Source organism: Pelodiscus sinensis, chromosome 12 (genome assembly GCF_049634645.1).
Source record: "Pelodiscus sinensis isolate JC-2024 chromosome 12, ASM4963464v1, whole genome shotgun sequence".
In the NCBI taxonomy this organism is placed as follows: Eukaryota; Metazoa; Chordata; order Testudines; family Trionychidae; genus Pelodiscus; species Pelodiscus sinensis.
This window is the reverse complement of record NC_134722.1, coordinates 49,555,833-49,570,565: the sequence shown is the minus strand read 5'-3', so window position 1 is coordinate 49,570,565 and position 14,733 is coordinate 49,555,833. Positions and strand designations below refer to the sequence as shown.

The window sequence follows — 14,733 nt, the reverse complement described above, 5'->3', positions numbered from 1 at the left end:
CAGGAGGGGAGGTGTCAGTGGGAAGGGAGGGGACAGGGTGATGCTGGGAGAGGAGAGGGTAAGGGCACTGGGGTCTAGAGGGAGGAGGGGGTGGTGCTGGGAGAAGGCTTGAAAGAAGGGGTGGGCATGAGGAAGGTGGGGATGGAGCAAGGCATGTGTGAGGGCACAGGGGCATGAGGGGAATGGGGGCAGAGGGTGGTGAGGGGGTGGGTATCAGGGAAAAAGAGGGCAAAAGGGGCAGGGGCAGTGAGGGAAGGGGGAGGCACCAGGCGGGTGCAGGTGCCAGGGGATCCTGGGGGTGAAGCAGAAGGGCAGACACCTGCAGGGGAGGGACCAGCACCAGAGGAGAGAGGCAGGGCAGGTGTAGAGGGAGGTGTTAGGAGAGGGGATGAGGAGGGGTAGCTCACTTGATCAGAGTGGGGCTACTGGAGGAGTGGGCCCAGGGGGGAGAGAAGGGCTGGTGGAGGGGGGCAGATCTCGGGAGGGCTGAGGGCAGTGAGAAGGGCAGGAGTCAGGACAGCAGAGGAGGGTGAGGGGTTGGGGGGTTGCAGGCACCAGGGGAGCTGATGGAGCCAGGGGAAGAGACATGGCAGCAGAGGGAAAAGGTCGAGGTTTATAAGATATTTATTAATAACTTGGGTGATATTTATTAAGAATGTATTAGTAATTACTGTTCTTATTCTTATTAGGAATTTATGCCATTAAAAAAAAAACACTTTTTTTTTGGGGGGGGAGGGTGGCAAGTTTTTTTTTTGTCTGGCGAATTGAGATTTTCCATAATTTGTCGAGCCCTGAGCATCACTGTGGAGTAAAGCTGGAAAATGTGACCACCTAAAGGCTCCAAAGACAAATATAAAGTCCCTAGACCTATTATTTTTGTGATGTGAAGGGGTGGGAGGACCTGGCCTGTGATTTCTGTTGGGGGTGGGTTAGCAACATTGTTAACAACTCAGAAATGGCAAAGTAGATATTGTAATAAACTTTCCTAAACAAACATGACCTTGGGGTTGAGGCTAAGCCTGAAAAGCCAGATACTGGAGACACTTATGAGACAAGATGTCATGTTAGGAGGTTTTGTTGCTCAAGTGTCTCAGTCATTAGAAGAGACTAAACTAGATGCTCCACAGCACTTAGTTAGTTGACCTACAGAGGAAGCACTGTCCAGTGGTTAGTGGGAGAGGAACTGCATGCTAGTGCTCCTGAATATGTTCCTGATTCAGCTATTGACTTGCTTTGGGGCCTTAAGCAAGTGTCTGCACCTTCCTTCTGCCTCAGTTTCCCTATTGTTAAAATGGGGCTAATAATATTTCTCTCCTAAGATTGCTGCATAGATTAACTAACTTCCATATGTTCAGGGACTAGATCTCCTCAAATGCCAAGTGCTATAAGCTTTGTACAGACTTTTGTTTGGGGCTAGTTCTTTACCTTGTGAGAAATCTGATGGGCGGGTCCCTCTTTAAAGCAGCAAGGGCTTGCCAGGTTATCTTACATTTGCACAGTGAAAGCAGTAGAAAGGGCCATCTGGGCCAAACTCAAGAAAGCCTTGGTTAGGCCAGGGGGTTTGTCTGGCCAGCAGATAGAATGTGATAACTGGAGTCAGCAGGGGATGGGCAATGGATCTGCCAAAGAACAGGCACATTCACTCAATATGTGTCTGGGCTCATGCCATGTCAAATGGCTTGGCTTGAGTGCGCAAACTTTGGCTGGTGGGGACCCCAAACTGTGAGTGTGAGGGGGCAGCAGCAGAGTTTGCTGATCTCTCTGTGCTCATGTCCAATCCCCTGTATAGGGAGCACAATGTCAGCAGGACAGAACACTCAACGCAGCAGCCTGGTTATGCCACAGCCCCTCCAAGGCCGTGATACCCTGCTCACCAAGGCCATTGGGAAGAGGAGGAGATTGGGGTTCCATAAATTCCATGATTTATGCTGCCAATTCCATCTGCAGCCTTGCATAGACTTGAATGAATATTGAACAGATATCCTCTGCCAGGCTCTGTGCCACCTCTGCCAGCCTGATGATCATGTGGCAGTGGCTGAGCCTAGTTCAGTCTCACATTGGTATGGGAAAGGGTGTTGCACAGCCAGACCATGCACCCTCCTGCATGATGCAAGCTGCTGTATCAGTGCCAGAACTTCTGGGAAAGCTTGTCTCTGGCTTGCTTTGACTAGAGAGGTGGTACCATGTCCCAAAATATGAGGGTAGTATTGGGGAGGATGAGAGTAGCAAATAAGAGGAATAAATGAGGCTCTTTGGGGCTCACTCATCTCCCCTCCAAACCTCCACCCCTCGATGTTAGGGCTAGAATAAAAGTTTCATAGGGAAGGAGATCAGAGCTGGTTCAGGGGCAAGGGTCTGTGTTATTATATAGGACAAGTGGCCTCAGGGTCCAGTCTGCACTAGCGGGGATTGGGTCCTGGCTGCATATTGGTAGCTAGGGCTTGAAGGCAGCAAATACCCTGAATTGCTCAGCACTGGGGCTCTCTCAGGTGACTGAGGCCTTAGAATCACAGAACTGGAAAGGATCTTGCGAGGTCATCAAGTCCAGTCCCCTGCACTCACGGCAGGACCAAGCACTGTCTAGACCATACCTGACAGATGCTGGGGTCTGCAACCTATGGCTCTCAAACCAAATAGGGCTCTTTTGTCATTCCCAAAATACACGCAACTTTTTTAATTAAAATGAGAAACTAATTCAAAATTTTAAAAACACATAATTACTCATGTAACTTGAATGGGTGCATGAACCTGAATTTGACTAGTTATGAAGTTCAAAGAAATGTGCAAAAAGATGCAGCAGCTAAAGTCCCATTAAATAAAGTCTGAGATTAAGTTTAATTTATGCTATTATTTATTATCATATCAATTATCAATAATATTAAGTTGTATATTTTCAGTCATGCAAATGGGCATTCTTATACTGGCTCTTTGTTGACCACTTTTTTCTGAATGTTGATGTAGTTTGGCTTTTTGGTTTGAAAAGGTTACCAACCTATGATCTAACCTGTTCTTAAATATCTCTAATGATGGAGATTCCACAATCTCCCTAGGCAATTTATTCCAGTGTTTAACCAGCCCAACAGCTAGGAAATTTTTCCTAACATTCAACCTAAACCTCCCTTGCTGCAATTTAAGCTCATTGCATCTTGTTCTATCAACAGAGGCCAAGGAAAACAACTTTTTTCCTCCTGCCTTGTAACACCCTTTTAAGAACTTGCAAAGCTGGGCCAAGACAGAACAGCACTGAATTCTCTTACCCAAGTCCTGTCTCTACTCTTGGTGCACCACAACCCAGAGGAGCTTAGAAAGTTGTCTGAGTTCAGGCCAGTTTGCTCTGGACTCTTTTACAATTGGTTCCACTGGGCTTTGAATGCATAACCCCCAGTTTACAAGTCCAATGTTTTCATTCCCGAGCTATGCATTGCAAGCCTCTAATGGATTTCAGCCTGGTTTTAAGCCAGCAAAGACTGGTCACTGAGTCAAGCTAGTTGTTTACAGCCCCCTCCCAAATCAGGAGAAATCTTAGAAGAGTCTTAGAAATCACTGGGGATCTTTTTATTGGCCTTCCACTATTGGGATCTCCAGGTGGTCCTTAGATCACATTTTTGAGCTGCTCTTCATAAAGCCTCAGCACTTAAATCTATTTTTATTGTCCATTCTAAAGCTGTCTTTACCAAGCACAGTGAATATGACCCAAATTTCCACTGCCAGCTGCTGGGCTCTTAACATCAGTCCTGATATAGGAGAATGAGCAACCACCCTGCTTCTTGCAGCACAACATCTTTAACTCTATGATGTGCTCACGGGGTCAAAGGCGGTGCAGAGGGGAACACACCACCGACTGCTGCTGGCACAGGCACACACCCTTCCTGGACCTGGGGAATTGGGGCAGCAAGACATTCTGATGTAATCACTTGACTCCAGTTGCTGTAGCTTTAAGAAAACATCAAATATCGCAAGACACAATAAAGTCATGGAAGTGGCAACACTGGCATGTGGTAGAGAGACAGCAGCCTACAAATGCATATTTGCAACAGATGTTTCCAGTCTTTAGGGTTAGGCAGCTAATAGTTTTTTAAAGCAAACTGTAAGCTATGTAATAATATGAATATATGGAGAAAGCACCCTAACTTCTCAGTACATGGAAACACTTGTTCTAGTATAACCTGATAAGGCACATAAATCCTGCCTACTTTGAAGAGTCTGAACCAATTATCATTGAGAGGTTTAGCTTGGCACTCACACTAGGGTTTTAAGTACCCTAGAGATGGGCCCATGACACCAAATTCAGAACCAGACTTTCTCTATGTCCTGATCTGTTTGGATACCACACTAATCTCAAGTCAGACCCAAGCCCCCAATTCCTTAGCAGTTTGCTCTCGTGACTGGGCATGGCTCCTAAAGCTTGGAGGTGACAGGCACAGATTCCAGATCCCTGAGAGAGGCTCTTCATTGCAACCTTCACAGGGAATGAGGCAACACTAAGCTGTGCAGGAGACGCAGGTCAGTAGAAGAATGGGGAAGGCGGGAACAAAGAAGAGGAGGAGGAAGAACAGCAGGAAGAGGAAAGGAAATGTATTTTTCTTACCACTCCAGCACCCCTCCTAGCACTTTCCAGCTCTTGGAAGAAGTTTTCTAGCTCCTTGCCTTCAATGTAGCCATTTCCTGCAAGGAAAACAAACATGATTGAAAGTGGTTGAGCCAGTGAGGGGGCTAAGGCAGTACAGAAGATGCTCAGCTCCTGGAGTAATGTGATTACACCAGAATTTAAGCTTTCATCAAAAATAAAAATAAAATTAATTTCTAGCCTTTGTAGTTGGGCAGAAAAGCTTGAAAACATGCCCCAGCTATGCAATTGTGTATAGCCCAATGCAGTAATGTCTGCCCCAGTTTGCAGAGAGTCTCCAACAATTTCTTGGAGAGGGGAAACTGTCTCATTTCTCAATATAGAGCTAACACTGAGGCCTTCTGCTCCAGGATGACCTGCTAAGCCCAACTGGGAAGAGGGTTGGGTGAAACATCAGGGCTGTCTACACTGGCATGATTTTCCAGAAATGCTTTTAATGGAAAAGTTTTCCGTTAAAAGCATTTTCGGAAAAGCGCATCTAGATTGGCAGGACGCTTTTCCGGAAAAGCACTTTTTGCGGAAAGGCGTCCGTGGCCAATCTAGACGCGCTTTTCCGCAAAAAAGCCCCCATCATCATTTTCGCGATCGGGGCTTTTTTGCAGAAAACACTACTGTGCTGTCTACACTGGCCCTTTTCCGGAACAGTTTTCCGGAAAAAGACTTTTGCCCGAACGGGAGCAGCATAGTATTTCCGGAAAAGCACCGATGATTTTACATTAGATCGTCAGTGCTTTTTCCGGAAATTCAAGCAGCCAGTGTAGACAGCTGGCAAGTTTTTCCAGAAAAGCGGCTGATTTTCCGGAATAACTTGCCAGTGTAGACACAGCCAAGGAGAAGAGTGCAGCTGGCCTGAGCCATGTATCTAAGTGGTTTCACCTGGCTGCTGAAGTATCGCCTGAATACACTCTCAGCCTACCCTGCTGTTTTTGGTAGGGACAATGAAGTTCCATACTGCTTCTCTTGCCTCTCTGGGCTAGGGAAGGGCAGAGCATGGGGCACAGGGTTGTACGGATAGATCCATGAATGGCCTGGTGCCATAGTGTACTTATGGCCCCAGACTGTCTCATCCATCACTGGTCCATCTAGCAGGAAGAGCTCTATGTGTCTATGGAGATCCCTTGCCACTCCTCCATGAACATAGGCAGGAAGTAGACTCTCCAGCTACTCTCCCATAAACTCAGCCCAGGAGTCAGTAATTCAGCAGGAGCAGGCTCAGGAGAGGGCATGCAGATTCAGACATTGTTTCTTCTCTGCATTTCCCTCTGCCACTATTCACTCCTGTGAATGCAGAGACTGGTGTTACTGGCTCTCATACCTTGCAAACTAAGCTCAGAACTCAGGCTAAAGGGCTTGGGCTAGCTTACGATATCAGCAGAGAACTGGATATGGACCCATGATGAGTTGGCTCCTCATCCTGGATGCCATATGATATGCTGGGGTCCTATAGAACACCTCCCCTCCCCCAATTTTACCAACCTGGACTTCCTCCCCCTGTCCTTGCTGTGCCAAGCCCTCAAGCCTTCTTTAGCACACACTCAAATAAGGCCAGACACAGTTGCAGACACAGACTGAAATCGGCTCTGAGTGGGAAGGTGAATAGAATCATAGACTACTAGGACTGGAAGGGTCCACAAGAGATCATCGAGTCCAGTCCCTGTCCTCATGGCAGGACCAAGTACTGTCTAGATCATCCCTGATAGACATTTATCTAACCTGTTCTTAAATATCTCCAGTGATGGAGATTCCACAATCTCCCTAGGCAATTTATCCCAGTGTTTGACCACCCTGACAGTTAGGAACTTTTTCCTAATGTCCAACCTAAACCTCCCTTGCTGCAGTGTAAGCCCATTGCTTCTTGTTCTATCCTCAGAGGCCAAGATGAACAAGTTTTCTCCCCCCTCAATCTTCTCTTTTCCAAACTAAACAAACCCAATTCTTTCAGCCTCCCTTCATAGCTCATATTCTCTAGACCTTTAATCATTCTTGTTGCTCTTCTCTGGACCCTCTCCAATTTCTCCACATCTTTCTTGAAATGCGGTGCCCAGAACTGGACACAGTACTCCAGCTGAGGCCTAACCAGCGCAGTGTAGAGCGGAAGAATGACTTCTCGTGTCTTGCTCACAGCACTCCTGTTAATGCATTCCAGAATCATGCTTGCTTTTTTTGCAACAGCATCACACTGACGACTCATATTTAGCTTGTGGTCCACTATAACCCCTAGATCCCTTTCTGCCGTACTCCTTCCTAGACAGCCGCTTCCCATTCTGTATGTGTGAAACTGATTGTTCCTTCTTAAGTGGAGCACTTTGCATCTGTCTCTATTAAACTTCATCCTGTTGATGTCAGACCATTTCTCTTGTTTATCCAGATCATTTTGAATTATGACCTTATCCTCCAAAGCAGGTGCAGCCCTCCCAGCTTGGGATCATCTGCAAACTTAATAAGCGTACTTTCAATGCCAATATCTAAATGGTTGATAAAGATATTGAACAGAGCCGGCCCCGAAACAGACCCCTGCAGAACCCCACTGAGTGGGAGGACTGCACACCTCCTTTGGGGTGTAAACCCAAAATAATGTTGTCTTGTGCCATATAGAGAGATCTGTAACACACGCTCATAAAAATCGTCCCCTCACACACTGTGGAGAGAGATATGCACAGTTTTTTTGCCCCTGCCCCTCTCATATGAATTGGATTTGGAACAAAGAACAAGTTTATTAACTACAAAAGGTGAATTCTAAATGATTATGAGGGATAGCAAACAGAACAAAGCAGATTACTGAGCAAATAAAACAAAACATGCAAACTAAGTGTAATACTATTTGTAACCTGTTTCTTTAATGCAATGTTTTAGGTAGGTTGCAGAGGTTCTGCAGCTCAGAGTTTCAGTTATGTCCCTTGACAGACTAAACCCCGTGTCTGAGCACTTGCCTTTCCTGTTCTGTTTCGTTAGGTATTTTTGCAGTGGATAGACAGTGGAGAAGAGTCCTGACTGACTCACTTCCCAGCCTGAAATAGGATTTACATAGAGCAGGAACACTTTGTTTTCAGTGGAAAATACCCATAGTGTCCAAGGTGGAATGCCATACCAGGAAAAATCATCACCTGACCTCGCAGTGTCAAAGCAGCATCCCAGGAAGCTCTTCAGGAAGGTGGGAGATCAGTATCTTCAAAGTCCTATTATCCTTCCTAATGGCTCATCCAGACTAAGTGCCTACTGTCCGGTGGGTATCTCCCAAGTACTCACAACTGTAGTTGTTACATAGCTATTGTCCCTAACTTCAGGGAAATCTGTGGCACAGCATCTCCTATGTACTACACTACAGCTCTAACCGCTGAACCATCTTTCCCCTTGTATTGACCATACCAGGTGACTGTCCCGCTTAGAGAGGCAAATGTGCAGGCTGGTATGTGATGTGATTAGTGTCAACATATGATGGAATCCAGTGAAATCTTTTTACCATGTTTGAAAAAATCCCCTCTCTCCTGGTCTCCAAGGGCATGAAACAAAAGCCAGGTCTGGGTCGATCTGAGGCCTGTATAGCTTTGTTCCAGTCTTGGCTCTGTAATTAATAGTCTTGCAGCATTTGCATTATAAACTCCCAGTTTAGGGATTTACAGCTCAGCCCCAACTGCTTGGTCTGTGATGTGACTTCCTACACAAGAAGCAACCTACCAAACTTCTTCTCTCCTTACCAAATTCGTTAACCACAGCCAATTGCAGGAGAGCATGTAAAAACAAAAATTAGTCTAATTCAGATCCTTCCTAGAAGTCAGGATACAAAAATAGCTTTCATTTTGTTGTTGTTGTTAAAGAGAGGAAATGTGGTTGTCACAGAGCAGGTCCTTTTGACCACGGCCTCGCGTGCGCATTGCCCATTCTGCCACACTAAGGCCCCTCACAGAAAAGGTAGGGTGCTGAGACACGCTGAGAAGCATAACTTGTAAGCGCACAATGCAGCTTTCAGTGAAAGGAATTTAACTTTGCAGGCATCAAAAACCAGGGAGGTGAGCATGAGGAGATAAAGCACAGCTGCAGTTGATAGATGAGACTTGCTTGGCTGGTCCTTGAAGTAGAGAGATAAGCATAAGGAGACAAAGCACAACTATTATGCACACTGACCGTGCCCGCATCAGGCACTGTCCACGAGGCCGTCAGGCGGACATCATGAAAAATCCTATAGAGCAATATTACCACACTACCTCATTACCAGCCTATTAGGCTCTGCCAAAAAACAGACCCTAATATGGTACCGGACATCAGGCTATGGTATAAAAGGCCCTTGACCCCTTTGTTCGGGGGGGGGAGGTTCCATGTATTGAGGGCACGTGTCTTTTTTGCCCAGCTGAAGGATTGATCATCCTGAGGCTGCCTTCCTACCCTCCGAGTCAAAGATAAGGGTATGCGAGTCCTGAGCATGCTCCGAGTTCTTGTGTGTCTTTATGCTGTTATTGTTGCTGAATTGGTAAGTAGCGCTTAAATATATTAATTATTGGTTTAGTTAATAGTTGAATTGTGTTAATCTCACTGTGTAATTCTGTAGAGTGTAATTGAGTCCTATTAATCACACTGTGTAAATTGTATAATCTTGTGTTGTATGAAAGTGTTGTATTTAGGCCAAGTATAAGTGTTAGGAATAAAAACCCAGGAGTTGTTAAGTTGTAGAAGTAAATTAATGACTAACTCCCCCAGCTGCCCAAAAATAACCATAGAGGGACTGGCTGTGGGTCGAGTTTTTATTATTATTATATTGGCTTTCTTTTTTTGTATTTTTTGCTTGCATGCTGCGCTGCTTTAAGCGAATTAGAGACAGTGATTTGATATAATCGGACTGTAATCACAGAGTTTGTAATCAGTTAAGTGCAGTTTAGTTCGGGTTTTCCCCTCTGTAAAAGCATTAGGCAACTGCTTGTTTAAAACTCATTTGAAAGTCATTTGGTTTTGATAAAAGAATCGTTCTGTTTAATAAAAAATCATTTGTTTCACCATCATCCAGTAGTTTTCACTGGGTAGTTGGTTTAAACCCTTGGGGCTCCCACCACATCACCAAACCAAGTTGTTACAGTGGTAAACAAGTCTCCCACAACTTGGTCAGAGCATTGCTTATGTTTTGAGATTAGACATTAGTCAATGCATTAAGATTAAATTAAAACCAGCCCCTGAATCTTAGCAATTTGCAATCTGCAGCAACCTGTCTTAAAACTTCCTTCACATGCCTTCGGGTTGTGCATAATGACAACTTACAGTGGTATTGCTCCTCTCTAGTGCCTTGACAGACTGCAGACTCAGAGGAATTATTTTGATCACCACCTCAGGCAAGGCCGGATTAACTCTTCTGGGAGTCCCGGGCTAGTAGATTTTGTAGGACCGGTAGGAGCCAAAAATTATGGGTTCAGCACATGAGAGGGGCATGCCAGGGAGCGGGAGAGGGTGTGGGCAGGAACAGGCTGTGTGTAGACGTGTAGGGGCGAGGTGGGAAATAGGATGCGGGAGCGGGCTAAAGTTGGGGTGCAAAGTCTGGGAAGGAGAAAGGATGCAGGAGGGGGCAGGGGATTTGGGTGCTTACCTGGCATAGTTCCTGGCGGTGGGGGAGAAACAGGTGGCTCCACATGCTCCTGTGTTTACAGGCACTGCCCCCCACCATTCCCATTGGCTATGATTCCTGGCCAATGTGGGCAGTGGGAGTGGAACCTGCAGGTGAGTGCCACTAGAGGTGAAATGCACTGCTCCAGCCCATGGGTAAGGGGAACAGCTGCATGCAGTCGCATCACAGGCAGAGCCTTAGCATGCATAATCTGGTCCTGACCTCAGGTGTGGATTGTGGCAGACATGCACATTTTACAGTCCATTAAATACAAACCTGTAATCAACTGCTGGGGCCACATGTGTCTCTGCACTAGGGATGTTAAGTAGCGGTTAATTAGCTTATTGAGTAGTTAGTGGAATTTCCATCCAGTACTTAATTAGTTGATAAGGGGGGGTGCTCACTACCCCCACTGTGGCTCTGCAGTTTAAATGTAGTAAGAGTCAGGTGCACAGGCAGACCAGTTCTTACTACATTTAAACTGCAGAGCAGCAGCGGGATTAGCTTCTGGGGCAGCACGAGCCAGGACTGAGTAGTCCTGGCTTGTGCTGGCTCCAGGACTGCTGCAGCTCTGCCTCCTCCCCACACTGTGGATATGGTACTTGGGGGAACTGGTCCCCCAACACCAGCTTCTATTTCCTCCCCTTGCTGCCTCTGATACGGGGGGGGGGGGGGGGGGGGAACAAGCAGTCAAATAGTGACTCGACTATTCAAGTTCCTGAGTAGTCACTTACATCCCTACTCTGCACCACACCTTCTCCTGGGGGCGGGGGAAGGGAGGGATTGTGTGCTTCACATGTCTGCAAGCATGGTCCCAACCAATCCCTGTAATAAACCTCATTGCCATCACCGTAGTGACACCATCATAAGATCTAACCACATCAGCCATACCATCAAAGGCTCATTCACCCACACAGACACTAATGTGATATATGCCATCCTGTGCCAGCAAATACCCTCTGCAATATACATTGGACAAACTGGTTTATCTCTACACAACCAAATAAGCGGACACAAATCAGACAACAAGAATGGTAACATACAAAAACCAGGGGGAGAACATTTTGATCTCCCTGGTTACACAGTTACCGACTTGAAGATTGCCATCCACAAGCAAAGAAACTTCAACAACAAATTGTAACATGATACTGCTGGGCTGGAAGTCATATGCAAATTTGACACCATCAGAATGGGTCTGAATAGGGACTGTGAATGGCTCTTTCATTACCATAAGTAATTTTCCACTTTAGGTACTCTCATCTTCTTATCCACCCTGGTTGAATTAGTTCTGATTAACACTCTCTTCTCTGTATCCCTACCATCTGTTTCCTTTGTCTTTCACTTAATGCATCTGATGAAGTGAGGTGCAGCTCACGAAATCTTATGCCATAATAAAATTGATAGCCTTTAAGATGCTACCGGACTCTTGTTGCATTTTTTATAACCATTTTTTGTTGCGAATGAGAGGGTGGGGAGGAGAGAGAGGGTAGGGTGTCAGGGTTGAAGCCTAGAGTTGCAGGAAGCCTTACTATGGTTTCAAACTTGAAATTCAGTTCAGGTTTTCCAAAAGAATCTTAAAACTGAGTTAGGATTTCAACAGCCATGGGCTGGTTTTAAGTTTTTCTGCAGCAACCATGCCCAGTCCTCTGGATTCACTCATTTTTAACCCCAACCCAGACAAAACCTAACTTTTTATTCCCTCCTCAGGACATTTCAGTGAGAACCAATGCCTGGAAGCTGAAGCTAGACAAATCCAGACTGGCACAGAGCTGTACAATTGAACAGTGAATAACTAATCATTGGAACAATATCCTGAGGGCCATCTTGTCGGACCTTAGGGAAGTCGCTTAGCAGGATAATAATGGCTCCCTGCCTGCCACAGATATTGTGAAGATAAATACATTAAAGAAGGTGAAGGGCCCTGAGCTCTGCAATGCAAAGTGTTATGCAGGAGAAACACATTTGTTACATATTATAATTATGGTGGCTTCTCCATCAGTGGCAATTTTAAAAATCAAGACCACACATTTTTCTGCACTAAAAGTTCTAGTTAGAAAAGGCGCTAGTTCAGGGATGGAGTAAGTGTTCTGCAGGGAGAGCAGCCTAGAAGATCACAGTGATCCCTTCTGTCTTTAGCATTGATCATTCATGCTGGTTACTGGAAGCATATACAGTGAGAAACACTGGGTCACAGCTACACAGACAAGAGCTGGGGGAAACTGAGGTCTGCAGAGGAGAAAGGTTTTGCCCAAGGTGACATAGCAGGTTAGGAATCGTGCCAAGAAACCACCTCAGCTATCCTTGCTCCCAATGTGATGGGCTAACTGCTATATCTCATGGCCTAGCTGCCCAAGCTGGGGCTCTCTTAAAACATGGCCACATTATGCCCCTGTCCACACTAGAGAAATCTCCACTGGTGTAACAAACCTGTCTGGTTTAGTTTTCTAAGTTACATTGGTAAACCCAAATTAGCTGTGCAGTGTGTCTATATTATGGTTTGTGTTAACATTTCTGCAATGCAGACAGGGCCTATCAAGAAGTTTGAGACCCTGCGATGGCATGCATAAAGCTTATTGAGTGTAGACCCCTTACTAAAGGAGCCTTTGACTTTTACTGGGAGGATCCTTTGTACTGCAATCTAGCCTTAGAAACTATAACTCCCATGAGCCCTTGGGAAAAAAGGGGGGAATGGTGGCTCTCCCAGGCATGGAGAGAGAGAGTTGGTGAGCTCCTTTTCGGAGAAAGGAGCCAGGCTGCTAGTGGGGAGCCTTTTTGCAGGCCAGGAGCTGTTGATTGCAGCTAGAGCCTGTTGCAGCTAGAGCCTGGTACTGAGTGCCTCTGGGGCTTGGATCTAGCAGGCTGCCTCAAGGGCTGTTGATTGTCCCTGCAGGGGAGAGACACTGGCTGTGCCTGTGGCTGGGAAGGGCTGTGGGGGTCCCGTTGTTCCCCCTTCTCTTTCTGCAGTCCTCCCGAGCTGCGTGACTGTCACTAGTACCAGTTGCTCGATTCCGTTACCCCTCGGGTGTGCAGGGTGGGGGGTCTGGGCCCACCCTCACTCCCAGACCCCAGCCCAGGGCCCTAAGGACAGAGTCTCCTAGACCTGTCCCACCGGAGGGGGTTATCCCCTTAACCACCCGGTGCGCCGGCTCCGTGCCCTGCCCTGGGCTGCTTCCGCCCTACCGACTTCAATTCCCCTACCCCTCCTCCAGCGTGCCTCGCTCCTCCCCCCCTCTGCCCGCAAGGGGGGGGGGGAATTTATACCGCCCCACATCTCCTTCTCTGGGCGTCTGATGTCACCCCTCCCCCCGCCCTAGCGTCACTTCCGGCCTCCATGCCTCCCCAGCCACGTGGGACGCGTTGCCTAGCAACGCCAGCTGTCCCGCTGATCAGCCGGTGCGCGGTGGTGCTACACCGCCTGCAAGCCGCTAGCCCCCATCGAGAGAGCCGTCCCCAGGAGAGAAAGCGCGATCGCGGGATCAGTGCGGGGTGGGCCTGCCTCTGGCGAGACGGCGGGTCCCACCCCGTCACAAGGGCCTACATAAGCCTGCACAGGAGGTAACTGAGAGTAACTGGGCTGTTTGGAGCACAGAAGACAAACTGACTCTGGGTCCAATGCGAGCCAGAATGATCTGCCCAGGGAATAAGAGCTGCTAGCATTTGGTGGGGCCTGATCCAGTGGCAGAGGGATTTTGCAGCTGGCTGCCTGCCTGGACAGACACACGCGCAACCTGCACAGTGCTGTCTCCACTTCAGCTTCAGACCTTGAAGCATGCCCATGCAAGTGCCTGGGGCTCTGAAGCCAGAAGAGTGCACACTCTGGGGTGGGATAAATGGTAACAATGCAAATGCCAGGTGGATAAGTTTCCTTTTTTTCTGTGTACTTTGTTAATTGATTTTATGTAGTTTTAATCGGTTAAACCCTGTTTCTCTAAATTGTGTGTGAATTCTAATTTAATCAATTCGAGGTATATTATTTATAATTGTTGTCTTAAAGTTAGTTCCAGGTTATTACTGGAATCCTGGAGACTCCCAAGGCACACCATTAAGTGTGTACAGGGCCAGCCAGGTGGAGACACTGCCATTGTATATTCTTTAGGAGCAAGGGACTGCTGCAAGGGGGTGGATAGGGAATCCCCAACTAAACAGCATCACCACCAGGATACGTTTTTAGGTTAATAACATCAGGCACACAGACACACATGTGAGTGTGACCTGCTCCTGAGTAACTCAGGGAAGAAAAAAGGGGGTTACAAGAGGATAAGCTTTGGAGGATAGAATCATCATTCAAAATGATCCGGACAAACTAGAAAAATGATCTGAGGTAAATGTTTAATATGGACAAATGCAAAGTACTCCATTTAGGAATACTTAAACATAGGGTATGTCTATACAGCAACATTATTTTTAAATACTGTCAAGCTGGAGAAATTCTTACTCCAACTCCTGTAAGTGCTGTGTAAACGCTCCCAATTTTAAAATAAGCTATTTCGAAATAAGCTACGCAGTTGACTTAGCTCAATTT

The 14,733-nt window shown here is 46.7% G+C and overlaps 1 protein-coding gene across 1 annotated transcript in view; it reads right to left on the bottom strand.

Annotated features, from left to right (window-relative positions):
- Positions 1–14,733, bottom strand: part of CALB2 (calbindin 2) — a 59,284-nt gene that overhangs the window by 29,882 nt on the left and 14,669 nt on the right. The window contains exon 2 of the mRNA XM_075940654.1: positions 4,589–4,665. Coding sequence (XP_075796769.1) covers positions 4,589–4,665 — 77 coding nt within the window. The remainder of the gene's footprint in view (positions 1–4,588; positions 4,666–14,733) is intronic.